Raw genomic sequence first — 17,080 nt, 5'->3', positions numbered from 1 at the left:
TCTCCCACTCGGCAGCATGCCTCTGTTTGAGGTGCTGCAGTAAATTGGTAGTACTGCTACCTTTGGTTGCAACAGCCTTCCAACACACTTTGCAGCAGGGTGCTGATTGTTCTGTGTCTGACGCCACAAAACCGAACCAATTCCAAATAACTGCAGAACTCGTGCCCTTTCTTGGGAACGAGTTCTTCCCCACTTGCTGCCATGTTGTTTGTGTATCAAGCGTGCGGGGGGAGGGTGAGCCCACTCTGAACTACGGGAGCTCAGCGGGAAGCGTTGGTGGCAGATGTGAAAGAGAAAATCGTTTTTCTTTAAAACAAATCGACCTCAACTACAGATTTGAATCGCCCCTGGCACAGAACATGTGAAGCTGTGAGAGTGTTTCAATACTTTTGGATGGAAATGGGATGTGTCTAAGGCCTGGTCTTTGTTCCTGACCTTAGTTATAAAACTACATTAGTAGAGAATGTAAAAAAAGTCATAGTATAACATGTCGAAAAAACTTTAAGAAGTCATAGTACAGTTATGTTAAAAATGTAACACTCTGAATGAGTGTTCTGTGGGGCAGTGGCACAAGAGGCCTGAGTGGAAAATATACTTTACAATTATTCATCATTAAAGCCATTGTTTTAATAATGATTTTAAAAAGGTGTTTAAAGCCTGTTAAAAAAATATTAATTAGTTCAAATTATTTAATTAAAAAATTAATTGAATGAATGAATGAATGACTTTATTTCGAGCCAAAGTTCAAAACAATGTTGTGACAACAAAAAATGGGGGAAAAAAACCCACACACACACAAAAAACAGAAATGTTCTAAAAGGAGTAGGTAGAAGTAAAACTTATATGTTCCTACCCCTCTTTCACTTTTCTTCTATTAACTTAAACTATTTGCACAATTTCTTACATGTATATATAGTTACATACAACAATTAGGATATTTTTACAACCCAATTTTCTAATTATATTACATTCCTAAATTATTTACAACTTGTGTTATGAAGATATTTACACTGCTCAAAAACTGAAGGGAACACTCAATGGTCACAGTGTAACAGGGAGTCAGTTAAACTTCAGGGATATCAATGTGTCCATTCAGGAAGCACAAGTGATTGTGAATCAGTTTCAGCTGCTTTGGTGCAAATCAAAGTGACAACAGGTGCAATGGAGAGGCAAAAGCGAGACAAGCCCCAAAAAGGGAATGGTTTTACATGTGGTGTCCACAGACAGTTGCTCTCTCCTTATCCTTCCTGACTGATTCTTCTCTAGTTTGGTCTTCTGCTAGTGTCCTTGGCACTACTGGTAGCATGAGGCCGTACCTGCAGCCCAATCAGGTTGAGACCAGACACCAGGAGACCGGCCGTTACACCAGGAGAGCTGGACAGGGCCGCAGAAGGGCATCAACCCAGCAGCAGGACCGCTATCTGCTCCTTTGTGTGAGGAGGAACAGGAGGAGCACTGCCAGAGCCCTACAACATGACCTCCAGCAGGCTACTGGTGTGCATGTTTCTGACCACACTGTCAGAAACAGACTCCATGAGGGTGGCATGAGGGCCCCACGTCCTCTAGTGGGACCTGTGCTCACAGCCCAGCACCGTGCAGCTCCATCATTCACCAGAGAATACCAGAACTGGTACCCTGACTGCTGTTAGGTACTGGGATGAAATCCTCAGAGCGATTGTCAGACCTCATGCTGGTGCAGAGGGCCCTGGGTCATACAGGCAGGCGGGGGCTGTACACACTACTGAGTCACATGATGAGTTGGATCAGCTGTGATTTCAATTTTTTACTTTGATTTTTGGTGTGATTTTGAATCCAGCCCTCAGTGGGTTGATGATTTTGGTTCCCACTGACTGTTGTTACATCATTTTGTTCTCAACAAGTCCTGTACAGACTGAACTATCTGTTCAGCAGTGAGAAAGTTTCTCTAACAGGAGGAGACTCTCCCTCCTACAGAGAACACAGAGACACTGAGGAACAAGGTGACAAGAACCCAAACCCAGGATAAAGAGGTTCAGTGAATGTGGTGTTGAAGGTGTGGAGGTGGATCAGTGTGTCAGAGGAGACTGTGAAGAAGGACAGAGTGCCAGCAGGACAGTCCACATACACTGCTACTCTACCAGAGGAGGAGGAGGAGGAGGAGGAGGGGATGGATGTTCTTCTGCTATTGTGCCACACACTGTAACCACCATCATAGCAGATCAGACTCCAGGACTGATCATTCCATCCAAACAAACAGTCATCTCTGTCTCCTCTCCTCCTGATTCCTCTGTAACTCACTGATATATAAACTCTTCCTCTCCACTCGACCTCCCAGTAACAGCGACCAGTCAGACCAGTTCTACACAGCAGCTGAGCCCAGCCGTCAAATCTGTCTGGATGATCAGGATATGACTGATCCTCCTCCACATGTGTCACCTTCCTGTTGTTGTCAGACAGTTTGATCTCTCTGTTCACTGTGTTTGTGTCGATTGTGAGTTCACAGGAATCTGATGGAGAGAAGAAGACACAATACAGCTGCAGTTATTCATCTGTCATCACTCTGATGATGACATCAGAGATTTGAATGAGTGATGTCACAGTTTGAAGATGAAATGAAAAACACACTTACACTTCCTCAGACCTGGTGTCAACCATCGGACTCCAGCAGGCTCCACCCTGAAAGGAGGAGGGGGGTCAGAGCAGCACTTCCTCTTTCACCATGGAAACATGGACATTACATCACTCTCATACACACAGCTTTGTTATTGTCTCCACATGGACTGACATGTTCATCACTTATTATTAATCAGCTGATATTGTTTTAGTTCAGTGTACCTGAGCAGGTGGTGTTTCAACAGTTTACTGTGGGTTCATCACCACCACACAACACTTGACCATTACAGTCAGCTGATCCATTGTCAATATACAAGTATTGATTATTGGAGCTTTGAAACCACCTGTTTTACTCCTGATGAGTGACCTCCTTTGTTTGTGTCATAATGACTGTTGTCTGTCACAAGTAAAGGAGACACAACCTCTGATGGAGGAGGTCGGGGTGGATGGTTGGATGGGTTAGGGTTGCTGTTCACATCCTGTCTCCTAGCAACAGTCAGCACTGGTTTTTATCATCTGTAATCTGGATATAAAATATTCCAGTAAAAGTCCATCTGCAGCCACAGTGCACTGCCTGTTTCCCCATAATGTTGGTCCAGTTCTAAATAAAGCTCTTTGGTCTCTGACACACCACGTCCACAATCAGCTGTTAGTTCTTCATTGAGCATCTGTGGCTGACTGTCACCTTTAGTTTCTGTGGTGAGTCCCACTACAAGTCGACTCTTATCAGCCAGGGAACTCTCTGTCAGTGCAAAACAAACCAAATCCAGGTGAAGCTAAACTCCTTTTAAATCAGGAAACATTCCCATTATGATGACACCCAGTGGTGTCAGATGATGAAGACCAAAACATCCCCCACTATTGTTTCATATGAGCCCACAAACCTGCAGCATGACCACAATGACACACGTCAACCCACCATGAACCTCCAACGTGTCAGGATACACCACTGTCCTATTATCCAATGTTGAAACAAGACAAGGCTCCAGAAACATTTCATCACCTTCCCTCCCTGTTTTGGCCCATCCTGGCTACTGTTCCCTGACTACTTGTGTCTGTATTGATGGTCTGATGTGGGACACAAACAGTTTGATGAGTCAGTGTTTATCAGCTGTGGTTGTTTGAGGTCAGCTTGGTGTGTCAGGGTCATATGAGCCAGGCTGACAGTGTGACAGAGACAAAGTTTCCAGCTCTACCTCCTCTATCAGACTGAGTGTGTGTGGCTGCAGCAGGCCTCTTCATACCTGAGAGTGTCCAGTCTCCAGTGTGGATCCTTCAGTCCAGCCGACAGCAGCTTCACCCCTGAGTCTCCTGGATGATTGTAGCTCAGGTCCAGCTCTCTCAGATGGGAGGGGTTGGAGCTCAGAGCTGAGGCCAGAGAAGCACAGCCTTCCTCTGTGATCAGACAGCCTGACACACTGCAAACACACAAAACAACACACATGTCACATAATGTGAGGGTGGGTACCACAGTACTGCCATACTGTCGCCTACTGTGGGGTTACATCAACATTATTACTGACTTTTTTCTAGTCCCAACCAAACACCCACTAATGTCCACCAACTATCTGACAACATTACTGATTCCTCTCTGATATTTCAAGTTCCAACAACAGAGAAAAAACAAGATAAAACATGTTGATGGAAAGAGACTGAAACACAAAAGACAACTGGTTTGAAATCATATCAGCAGAGACAATCCTGTGATGGTTATGAGTTTATCAACTAATGTAAATCAGGATTTAAGTGGCCATCAGTTGAACATGTTGATGAATCCTGACCTGAGAGTTTCCAGTGTACAGTGTGAACTCTTCAGTCCATCAGACAGAAGCTTCACTGCTGAATCCTTCAGGTGGTTGTTACTCAGGTCCAGGTGTCTCAGACTGGAGGACTGGGAGCTGAGAACTGAGGACAGAGCTTCACAGCTTCTCTCTGAGAGGTTACAGCCACTCAGCCTACAGAGACAACAATCAACAAGAAGGAAAATATCTGTGTTCAAATGTAATCCTCTTTGATTAATGAGTCTGGACTAAAGTCAAATCTAAAGGAACAAAGATCTCAGTTAGTACTTCAGCTAACAGGAAACTAACAGACCTGCATTATAACACTGAGTCAAGAAGAACACTTTAAATTTGTTCAGTAAAACTGAAATATCAACTTCATCCAGATGGTAACAAGTGAGGACCCACTAAATTTGGTGATCTACAGTATAATCTCTTCTGAGCACAGATTAAAATCCTCACAGGGCTTGAAATTAACTTTTTTACATGGTAGCACTGGTGCTCCTAACTTCAGAAAGTTAGGAGCACCAGTAAAATTTTGGGAGCACCCACTGTAATGTAAGAAGCAGCAACAGTGTAATAGATTTTTTTTATTGCAACAGAAAGTCGACATTATACTGTATACATTACATTGTATGTGTATAGTCCACTTATCATTAACAACTTTTTCAGTTGAAGACATTTTTAGAAAAAACACCACTGAACCACTGAACACCACTGTGAATGAATGAGAAACCTTAGATGATGATACTGATGATGATGATGATGATGGCGGCAGTCATCATCATCATCATCATCTAAGGTTTCTCTTTCATTCACAGTGGTGTTCAGTGGTAGCCTGGCGTGTCCAGACTCAATTCGTGTTTTGCGAATTGGGTCTGGACATGGAGTGTACATTTCCTCTATTCCCGAGGGGCGGTATCAACGGCTGTCACTCAAAGTGACCCTTCACGCAATTGGACAGACGGAAAACCAATCAGAGTAAACGAAACGTGTGACGTAGGCTAGCACAACAGCACTGTAAACAGACCAGCAAGCTGCAGCGGAGATGAGCTGTGATGATGTCTGGGAAAGAGTGTTGCCGTCTTTGCGGTTTTCCTCCTCACTGTGGACTCCGAGTTGCACGGCTGTGATTCCCAGCTTGGTCGTTTCCCTGACCTGCTCCTCCATGAGAGCAACTAGCAGAGAAACAACAATAGCCACTGGGTTTTCACTGAGTCCCATCTTTTTCCCGATCAACGGAGCCAGTTGGTAAATAAACTTTGACCAAACCCCGTTGGAAGGACGGCAAACGCATCCTTTTGATCAATAAAAGCTTTCAGTGCAGCCGTTTGCTCTGCTTTTAAAGAAGCGCCTTTATGATTGCATGGCCAGACTGATCTGCGGAGCGAAATAGAATATGAGCTCGCGAGATTAGGATGGTTTCACCAGGCTAGTTCAGTGGTGTTTGTTCTAAAAAAGTCTTTCAGCGTTCTCTTCATTTTCTCTTCTCTCCGGCATGAATTAGCTGCGGCTTCTACTTAGTTCTGAGTGGCAGAAGTGCCGCGGTTGCGGAGTGATTTGAGGATAATAACCAATCTAAAAACAGCATTAAATGTCAAGCTCATGTTTGATTGGTCACTGTCAGCTCACGAGGTAGAGAGAATCCTGGGAACTTTATCAATGTAGCCTACGAACTTGTGAATGAGACATTTGACTCGGGGGGGAAAATAGTCGCACCGGAAGAATTATTTACACTGGCACCAGTGCTCCCAATTATATTTTGAGGTCGCACAGATGAAACTTTGGTCGCACATGTGACCAAAACGGTCACAATTTCGAGCCCTGCCTCACAGTTAATTATGATTAACTCATAAATAAGGAGTCAATCCAAATAACATGATATGAAAGCATAATGGTCTTTTCTATATCAGCCAGAGTTCATATCTGTATGTTGTTCAGTAGGTGGAACTGAAGCAGAAAAGAGTTTCTGAACTGTGAAGTTTCAAATCCTGATTGAACATTTGTCAGATTCAGAAATGCTGACATGAGAGAGAATGTTTAAACTGTATGGAGTTTAGAGAAATATGTGAAATCATTTCAGATGGTCTGCAGCTTGATCTGACCTGAGAGTTTCCAGTGTACAGTGTGAACTCTTCAGTCCATCAGACAGAAGCTTCACTCCTGAATCCTTCAGGTGGTTGTTACTCAGGTCCAGGTGTCTCAGACTGGAGGACTGGGAGCTGAGAACTGAGGACAGAGCTTCACAGCTTCTCTCTGAGAGGTTACAGACACTCAGCCTGAAGAGACAACAATCAACAAGAAGGAAAATATCTGTGTTCAAATGTAATCCTCTTTGATTAATGAGTCTGGACTAACGTCAAATCTAAAGGAACAAAGATCTCAGTTAGTACTTCAGCTAACAGGAAACTAACAGACCTGCATTATAACACTGAGTCAAGAAGAACACTTTACATTTGTTCAGTAAAACTGAAATATCAACTTCATCCAGATGGTAACAAGTGAGGACCCACTAAATTTGGTGATCTACAGTATAATCTCTTCTGAGCACAGATTAAAATCCTCACAGGGCTTGAAATTAACTTTTTTACATGGTAGCACTGGTGCTCCTAACTTCAGAAAGTTAGGAGCACCAGTAAAATTTTGGGAGCACCCACTGTAATGTAAGAAGCAGCAACAGTGTAATAGATTTTTTTTATTGCAACAGAAAGTCGACATTATACTGTATACATTACATTGTATGTGTATAGTCCACTTATCATTAACAACTTTTTCAGTTGAAGACATTTTTAGAAAAAACACCACTGAACCACTGAACACCACTGTGAATGAATGAGAAACCTTAGATGATGATACTGATGATGATGATGATGGTGGCGGCAGTCATCATCAGTATCATCATCATCTAAGGTTTCTCATTCATTCACAGTGGTGTTCAGTGGTAGCCTGGCGTGTCCAGACTCAATTCGCAAAACGCAAATGGGTCTGGACATGGAGTGTACATTTCCTCTATTCCTGAGGGGCGGTATCAACGGCTGTCACTCAAAGTGACCCTTCACGCAATTGGAAAGACAGAAAACCAATCAGAGTAAACGAAACGTGTGACGTAGGCTAGCACAACAGCACTGTAAACAGACCAGCAAGCTGCAGCGGAGATGAGCTGTGATGATGTCTGGGAAAGAGTGTTGCCGTCTTTGCGGATTTCCTCCTCACTGTGGACTCCGAGTTGCACGGCTGTGATTCCCAGCTTGGTCGTTTCCCTGACCTGCTCCTCCATGAGAGCAACTAGCAGAGAAACAACAATAGCCACTGGGTTTTCACTGAGTCCCATCTTTTTCCCGATCAACAGAGCCAGTTGGTAAATTAAACTTTTACCAAACCCCGTAGGAAGGACGGCAAACGCATCCTTTAGATCAATAAAAGCTTTCAGTGCAGCCGTTTGCTCTGCTTTTAAAGAAGCACCTTTATGATTGCATGGCTAGACTGATCTGCGGAGCGAAATAGAATATGAGCTCGCGAGATTAGGATGGTTTCACCAGGCTAGTTCAGTGGTGTTTGTTCTAAAAAAGTCTTTCAGCGTTCTCTTCATTTTCTCTTCTCTCCGGCATGAGTTAGCTTCGGCTTCTACTTAGTTCTGAGTGGCAGAAGTGCCGCGGTCGCGAAGTGATTTGAGGATAATAACCAATCTAAAAACAGCATTAAATGTCAAGCTCATGTTTGATTGGTCACTGTCAGCTCACGAGGTAGAGAGAATCCTGGGAACTTTATCACTGTAGCCTACGAACTTGTGAATGAGACATTTGACTCGGGGGGGAAAATAGTCGCACCAGAAGAATTATTTACACTGGCACCAGTGCTCCCAATTATATTTTGAGGTCGCACAGATGAAATTTTGGTCGCACATGTGACCAAAACGGTCACAATTTCGAGCCCTGCCTCACAGTTAATTATGATTAACTCATAAATAAGGAGTCAATCCAAATAACATGATATGAAAGCATAATGGTCTTTTCTATATCAGCCAGAGTTCATATCTGTATGTTGTTCAGTAGGTGGAATTGAAGCAGAAAAGAGTTTCTGAACTGTGAAGTTTCAAATCCTGATTGAACATTTGTCAGATTCAGAAACGCCGACATGAGAGAGAATGTTTAAACTGTATGGAGTTTAGAGAAATATGTGAAATCATTTCAGATGGTCTGCAGCTTGATCTGACCTGAGAGTTTCCAGTGTACAGTGTGAACTCTTCAGTCCATCAGACAGAAGCTTCACTGCTGAATCCTTCAGGTGGTTGTTACTCAGGTCCAGGTGTCTCAGACTGGAGGACTGGGAGCTGAGAACTGAGGACAGAGCTTCACAGCTTCTCTCTGAGAGGTTACAGTCACTCAGCCTACAGAGACAACAATCAACAAGAAGGAAAATATCTGTGTTCAAATGTAATCCTCTTTGATTAATGAGTCTGGACTAAAGTCAAATCTAAAGGAACAAAGATCTCAGTTAGTACTTCAGCTAACAGGAAACTAACAGACCTGCATTATAACACTGAGTCAAGAAGAACACTTTACATTTGTTCAGTAAAACTGAAATATCAACTTCATCCAGATGGTAACAAGTGAGGACCCACTAAATTTGGTGATCTACAGTATAATCTCTTCTGAGCACAGATTAAAATCCTCACAGGGCTTGAAATTAAGTTTTTTACATGGTAACACTGGTGCTCCTAACTTCAGAAAGTTAGGAGCACCAGTAAAATTTTGGGAGCACCCACTGTAATGTAAGAAGCAGCAACAGTGTAATAGATTTTTTTTATTGCAACAGAAAGTCGACATTATACTGTATACATTACATTGTATGTGTATAGTCCACTTATCATTAACTTTTTCAGTTGAAGACATTTTTAGAAAAAACACCACTGAACCACTGAACACCACTGTGAATGAATGAGAAACCTTAGATGATGATACTGATGATGATGATGATGATGGTGGCAGTCATCATCATCATCATCATCATCTAAGGTTTCTCTTTCATTCACAGTGGTGTTCAGTGGTAGCCTGGCGTGTCCAGACCCAATTCGCAAAACACGAATGGGTCTGGACATGGAGTGTACATTTCCTCTATTCCCGACAGGCGGTATCAACGGCTGTCACTCAAAGTGACCCTTCACGCAATTGGAAAGACAGAAAACCAATCAGAGTAAACGAAACGTGTGACGTGGGCTAGCACAACGCCACTGTAAACAGACCAGCAAGCAGTGTTGCCAAGTCCGCTTATTATAAGCGACTTTGGGCTTGTTTTTCTGTTAAGTCGCTTACAAATATTGGTAGTCGCGGGTCGCGGTTTTCTTGGGCTTGTTTCTAAAGTGTAGTTGCTTATTTGGGCTTGTTCCCAGCTCCATAATAAGTTGTCAAGCAGATATTTTCGATATGTTATTTAAACGTAGGATAGTTTGTCTTGCCTGTTCCCTCTGTCCCTCTCCTTTCCCCATACACACAGGAGACAGCAGAGTTTTTTCCCACCTGCATCCTGCTTCTAATTGGCTCTGACCCTGATGGCAACGAGTACTAGCCAATCAGAGGCAGAGCAGGGTAATCTGTTTTTTTTCTGGTTAGGAAAACGTCAGAAGATGAGTGCATAAAAAGCAATAATAAATAAAGAATTTGTGAATTCAGGATGATATTTATTTGTGTGTGCGAATTTTAATCATCAGTGGTTTACTGTGTATATAATGTACTTGGTACATCAGTCTATATTTGATATCCCATCTGTTTTCTAATGTTAAACAGTGTTGGGTAAGGGTTACTTTAAAAGTAATCAAAGTACATTACTGCGTTACTTTTTTTTAAAAAAAAGTAACCAGTTACTTTACTGCGTTACTCCCTTTTCCTATTGGGCAATGGACCACAGGGCGCTAAGCCTACATTTTTTTGTCTCCAAAATTAAAGTTATGGACCACTTGCCCTTCACTGAGATCCAATTCTCCCATCACAGCCGTCACTTTGACCAGTAGAAACACACAACGATCTGCTGCCGTAGACAACTGTATGACAACAACACCCCAGCGTTTTAATATTTCCTCTAGGGATGTTACCACACAGAGTAAAAGGGGGAAATGATGGTGTGAAACAGGAGAGGCACTTTGTCAACCCGCTGATTTAACGTTACTGTCATTAGCATCAAGCTAGCAAACAATGGTGCATCCTCACAGTCGGACATAAACAGGGCTTGATGCTAACTTTTTTTCCAAGGAGCACATGTGCTCCTAAGTTGAAAAAGTAAGGAGCGCACAAAGAACTTTAGGGGCACACTGTAAATTGATCAAATAATGTGTTTTCCATAATAAACGTGATGCAAATAGACATTTACAAGCAATATTATTTAATGAATCTGTATACAAAATGTACAGAAAGGTAAAATCATCAAGTTTTGAAAAAGTATTGCAATTTAATTTTGTCTTTAATGTTATTATCTTATATATATTATCTTTGCAATATGATTATCTTATATAATGTTATTACTATCCTAAAACATTCTCCATTTCCTCTGAAACTCTGCAGGACTTAAAACCTCTTTCACACTGAGCTTTCGCGGCGCCCACCACGGGGTAGGGCGCAGAGGACAGGATTTGGGGGAGTACAGGCTCGTTCAGGAGCTACAGCTCCATGGTGACCGCTTCCGGGTCTACTTCAGGCTCTTCTCTGCTATTGGACACGCAGCGCCGAGGTGTCGTCACAGCACGCAGACGCCGCGACATGCGCCCTCTCGTGCGCCTCTCAGCTCAGCGGCAGTGCGGTGCGCACTTGCGCCGCGGTAGCACATACATAATGAATGGGTTCATTGGCGGAGGTCTGCGCTTTGCGCACTCTGTGTGAAAGGGGCTTTATTTCCACCCTGCCCAGCAGCGGTACCGTGGCGAACGGTCCCTAAAGGCCTCTACACATGATCAGCTGTAAAACCGCTTTGCGCTGGCTGTCCCATTGTTTGTCTATGGAGAGGGCAGCAACGCCTGACAAAGCGGCACCACTACCCTTGGCGTCGCGCACCGCTCTGATTCTCCGCCCGAACGCTGCGCTCAGAGTTGAAATTATTTGAACTACGGGAAGAACGGAGCAGGCTTCCCCGGAGATCCGCCGCTTAACCTGGTCCATCTCCTCCATACTTTGACTCATTTCCACGCTGCCGACAGTGGGACTTAAAGGGATAGTGCACCCAAAAATGAAAATTCAGCCATTATCTACTCACCCATATGCAGATGGAGGCCCTGGTGAAGTTTTAGAGTCCTCACATCCCTTGCGGAGATCGGCGGGTGGAGCGGCTTGCACACCTAATGGTGGACGGCGCCCCAGACTAACGTCCAAGAACACAAAATTGAATTCACAAAGTATCTCCATACTGCTCATCCATAGTGATCCAAGTGTGCTGCAGCCGCGACATAAAAAGTTGTTTAGAAAAACGTCATGTGAACTCTGTTTTTAGCCTCATTGTAGCCTGTAGCTCTGACTGCCTCTCTGTGCTCTGCGCTCACGTGTACACGCCTGCGTGAAACCAGCGAAAGCATGAGCTTTGCTCACCCATGTTTACATCACGTGACACGTGCACCGCAGGGGGAGACAACAGTAACCACAGTAGCTAAAAGATAATTTGCACTACGGTCTTTTAGCAAAGGACAGCCCAACATGTCTGAAGACTTTGAAACTGAGGAGGAACAGCATTTCTTTGTTGAGCCGTATTTGTTTGAGCCTGAGTATATGGACGCGGAACTCAGGCTACTGGACGAAGCAGCCGCCGCAGCTCATGAGCCTCAGCCAGCCGCAGAATACCAGAGTCGAGCACTGGAAACCTGGTGGTGTAGTTGTTTCAAATGCAAAGCAATGCCAACAGATGAGGAAAGTCTTTGCTGCTCAGACTGGGAATTGGCGATGCCTGCACTTGAGAATCTGGACATCAGTACTGACGAGACTGCTGCTCTTCAGAGACCGTGCATCACCGATCACCCTGAGCGCGCACACGTGAGCGCGGAGCACAGAGAAGCAGTCAGAGCTACAGGCTACAGTGAGGCTAAAAACAGAGTTCATATGATGTTTTTCCAAACAACTTTTTATGTCGGGGCTTCAGGACGCTTGGATCACTACGGATGAGCAGTATGGAGATACTTTGTGGAATCAATTTTGTGTTCTTGGACGTTTGTCTGTGGCGCCGTCTGCCATTAGGTGTGCTAGCCGCTCCCCCGCCGATCTCCGCAAGGGATGTGAGGACTCTAAAACTTCACCAGGGCCTCCATCTGCATATGGGTGAGTAGATAATGGCTGAATTTTCATTTTTGGGTGCACTATCCCTTTAAGCCCTTTTCACACAGAGCACGCAAAGTGCAGACCTCCACCAACGAACCCATTCATTGTGTATGTGCTACCGCGGCGCAAGAGCGCATTGTGCCGACAGTGGCTTGGAAAACCGCCCATAACCGTGTCACACGGAGAAGAGGGAAGGCGGCTGGAGTTCCTCCAACATTTGCGGTTAGATTATCATATTTTTTTTTATTGACAAAAATATAGGCTGCTTCGGCTGATTTTTTTTATGCGCACATGTGCCCCTAAATATTTTTTACAGTTCGCACACATCTATTTTTAGTCGCAAATGCAAGTGAAACGCTCGCACTGTCGAGCCCTGATAAAGTAATAACATTAACAAATAGCGGCGGGGCTTTTACTCACCACAACTGCAGAGGCTCCCAGCTTCATTTGAAACAAACTACATTATAGACGGTCTGTTATTTATTAATCCCTCTGTGTGTTTATATATTTACTTTTTATCCGCTCCGTTGTCTTTGTAAAGTTAACATATCGCACCGTCATTTCAAACTCAACACTTGTTTCAAATTGAAAGCCCCTTATAACCTCGGCTGAGAGAATCCCTCCATTTTCTAAATAGGCTTTTATTCTGAAACATTTGTAAGAACTAGGGTTGGGTACCGTTCATAATTGAACCGATACGGTACCGGTATCGGTATCTGGAATTCGGTACCGGTACCAAACGGTACCTTATTTCGGTACTTTTTAACCCCATGGGCCCTAGGCCTTTTTGGGGTATTTTTACTGCCTTTACTTTTAAGCTCATATCACAGTCATTATAAAGTCTACATACACATGCTATATCTTGTTTTTTTCAGGACAATCTGGGCTTTCCAGATTTGCCATCATTTCATGTCCTTCTATGTGCCTGTATTTTATATTAATTTTTATATCAATGAAAAAAACAAATCTGTGTTACTAAATTCTTACATTTTTACATGTATCTCACCATAGCAAGTTGGAAGTTGACATATTCTGCCATATATGAAGAGGGGAGACTCTCTGGAATCTGGCAATATAAGAACCATGATGCTGGGACATTCTGTCACTTAACAGCTGTCCAAAACATGTGGCTTGTGCCAGGCGGACATGATTGCCAGTATTTTTTCATTATTGCAAGAAATTCCATTGACTCATTCACAAGTCAAAAATGTGTTTTATCTGAAAGAAACATGCAATATTTACATCTAAGATCATAGAAAAATAGTCAACCAAGTGCAATGATGTCCTCCAAGATAATATTTGTTTTTCAGTTTCAGTTATATATTGGGGGGACATTTTGGGCATTGGTGGGGGGGGGGGGGGGGGGGGGCACGTGTCCCCCTCAATGTATATGGTCACTACGGCCCTGTCATGCATGCATAATTAGGCTGCAGTTGTCTGGGTGCGCAAAGGTGAAGTGGCTGGTCTTGTCATACAAAGTTTGATGGAGTGTCAACTGGACAATATGGAGATATTTGCATCTTGAAAGCCGGACTACAAATGTGGATAGACAGGGAGAAACACACACAAGCCTAAGACGTGGTAAGATACGATATTCCTCACCATATGAAGTGACTGATAACAAGATCTGTATAATGGATTGTAAAGAAATTCGTCAAGTTTTTATTTTATAGACAATTGATCTGTATTTAAAGCATTGTATTGATGGGATGACAGCACAATGTGTGTGGTATCACTGGAAAGCTCTGCTCCTGCGCTTTCATGTGATATGCGTGGCATTTCTGTGCGAGCCTGCATTCGCCAGTAATCCATCCAAGAGTAATGTGTGTGCAGAGCTGTATGAAAGCTCTGTTATACATCATTGTATTGAAATTTTATCAATTTTTTTCGCTGTGAAAACATTAGATTACCGACTTGACCTTGTCGGAAAGCTACAATTCTGCTGTTTCCGCTGATATGTGTGGCTTCTCGCTATGACGCACGGTCGCGGAGAAAATCCACAGAGAAGAACGGGTGTGAATTTGGACGCACTATGCGTCGTTCGGGCCCATAGTCTAAACTTCTCAGTTTCAACATTTTTTTGAGAACATTTAGGAACACTGCTGCACGTTAACTTTTGTCTGCACATTGTTTTTGTCGCCATTGTTGCTGAGTCTGAGGTGCGAGTCATGCACTCTCGCTCCGCCTCCACCTCAGGTACCGAAATTTGGCACCGTTTAATTTTAAGTGAATCGGTACTCGGTAGTACCGACGTGAATCGGTACCAAGTACAAAAAGTACCGAGTTTCGGTACCCATCCCTAGTCAGAACTTCCTGTGGAAGATATAGTAGCTTGATAGTTTACGTGTGGCGCTTCAAATGTAGCTCCTGCCATCTGCTGACGCTTTTAGGTGACTACAACAACATGTCGGCTGGCACACGAAGAGACACAAAGAATAGTCAAAGTAATAAAAATAGGACAAGAATAACCCGATGACATCACACACGCTGTGAAAGACGACTGGGGATAATTGGTGTGTACCAGCGTGTAGCGTGTACCAGGCATAATGCAAGTCCTGAGTCTGAAATATGTCTGTCAGCGAGTCCTGCTCCACCTATTTAGACTCCACCGTAGACAACGGCAGCATTTCTCCGACCACGTAGCGAGCCACAAGCTCCGTGGCTTCTTTCAGACTGATAGGTTTAACGTTATCTCCGTTATTTGAACCAAACGACAGCCGTTGCTGTTTCGGAGCTGAAGGACCAGCGTTCTAAAAGTAACGGAAGTAACTGATGTCTTCTTTGAAAATGTACTTAAGTATTTGATTACTCAAACAGCAAACTAACGCGTTAGGTTACTCATTACTGCAAAAAGTAATCAAAGTACTCTAGCGCGTTACTTTGTAATGCGTTATACCCAACTCTGATGTTAAATAATGTTAAAAATGTGGTTTATCTCCCTCTTGTGGTCATTGTCCTGAAGCTCAGGGGAGAGAAAAATAAATAAACTGTGTACCCTGGGTACAGTTTTGCAAAACTGCGCAGTGCACACAGTTTATTTACTTTTCTCTCCCTGGAACCTAGGGGAGCTCCATAGAAAAAGTCGCTTGTTTTGGGCTTGTTTTCACAGGCCTGGTTGCTTATTTGTCTTGCGAGATCTGGCAACACTGCCAGCAAGCTGCAGCGGAGATGAGCTGTGATGATGTCTGGGAAAGAGTGTTGCGTCTTTGCGGATTTCCTCCTCACTGTGGACTCCGAGTTGCACGGCTGTGATTCCCAGCTTGGTCGTTTCCCTGACCTGCTCCTCCATGAGAGCAACTAGCAGAGAAACAACAATAGCCACTGGGTTTTCACTGAGTCCCATCTTTTTCCCGATCAACGGAGCCAGTTGGTAAATTAAACTTTGACCAAACCCCGTAGGAAGGACGGCAAACGCATCCTTTTGATCAATAAAAGCTTTCAGTGCAGCCGTTTGCTCTGCTTTTAAAGAAGCGCCTTTATGATTGCATGGCTAGACTGATCTGCGGAGCGAAATAGAATATGAGCTCGCGAGATTAGGATGGTTTCACCAGGCTAGTTCAGTGGTGTTTGTTCTAAAAAAGTCTTTCAGCGTTCTCTTCATTTTCTCTTCTCTCCGGCATGAATTAGCTTCGGCTTCTACTTAGTTCTGAGTGGCAGAAGTGCCGCGGTTGCGGAGTGATTTGAGGCTAATAACCAATCTAAAAACAGCATTAAATGTCAAGCTCATGTTTGATTGGTCACTGTCAGCTCACGAGGTAGAGAGAATCCTGGGAACTTTATCAATGTAGCCTACGAACTTGTGAATGAGACATTTGACTCGGGGGGGAAAATAGTCGCACCAGAAGAATTATTTACACTGGCACCAGTGCTCCCAATTATATTTTGAGGTCGCACAGATGAAACTTTGGTCGCATATGTGACCAAAACGGTCGCAATTTCGAGCCCTGCCTCACAGTTAATTATGATTAACTCATAAATAAGGAGTCAATCCAAATAACATGATATGAAAGCATAATGGTCTTTTCTATATCAGCCAGAGTTCATATCTGTATGTTGTTCAGTAGGTGGAATTGAAGCAGAAAAGAGTTTCTGAACTGTGAAGTTTCAAATCCTGATTGAACATTTGTCAGATTCAGAAATGCTGACATGAGAGAGAATGTTTAAACTGTATGGAGTTTAGAGAAATATGTGAAATCATTTCAGATGGTCTGCAGCTTGATCTGACCTGAGAGTTTCCAGTGTACAGTGTGAACTCTTCAGTCCATCAGACAGAAGCTTCACTCCTGAATCCTTCAGGTGGTTGTTACTCAGGTCCAGGTGTCTCAGACTGGAGGACTGGGAGCTGAGAACTGAGGACAGAGCTTCACAGCTTCTCTCTGAGAGGTTACAGACACTCAGCCTACAGAGACAATATATTAA

The 17,080-nt window shown here is 43.6% G+C and overlaps 1 protein-coding gene across 1 annotated transcript in view; it reads right to left on the bottom strand.

Moving 5' to 3' along the window:
• Window positions 1-705: 705 nt before the first annotated feature.
• LOC144467502 (uncharacterized) overlaps window positions 706-17,080 on the bottom strand; it is a 31,328-nt gene continuing 14,953 nt past the window's right edge. The window contains exons 10-16 of the mRNA XM_078176312.1: window positions 16,887-17,060; window positions 8,587-8,760; window positions 6,479-6,652; window positions 4,374-4,547; window positions 3,837-4,010; window positions 2,609-2,655; window positions 706-2,486 (exon numbers count right to left, since the gene is read on the bottom strand). Coding sequence (XP_078032438.1) covers window positions 1,948-2,486; window positions 2,609-2,655; window positions 3,837-4,010; window positions 4,374-4,547; window positions 6,479-6,652; window positions 8,587-8,760; window positions 16,887-17,060 — 1,456 coding nt within the window. The 3' untranslated portion in view covers window positions 706-1,947. The remainder of the gene's footprint in view (window positions 2,487-2,608; window positions 2,656-3,836; window positions 4,011-4,373; window positions 4,548-6,478; window positions 6,653-8,586; window positions 8,761-16,886; window positions 17,061-17,080) is intronic.

Source organism: Epinephelus lanceolatus, chromosome 17, assembly GCF_041903045.1.
Source record: "Epinephelus lanceolatus isolate andai-2023 chromosome 17, ASM4190304v1, whole genome shotgun sequence".
In the NCBI taxonomy this organism is placed as follows: domain Eukaryota; kingdom Metazoa; phylum Chordata; class Actinopteri; order Perciformes; family Serranidae; genus Epinephelus; species Epinephelus lanceolatus.
The sequence above is the reverse complement of the archived record's forward strand: the minus strand, read 5'-3'. Positions and strand labels throughout refer to the sequence as shown.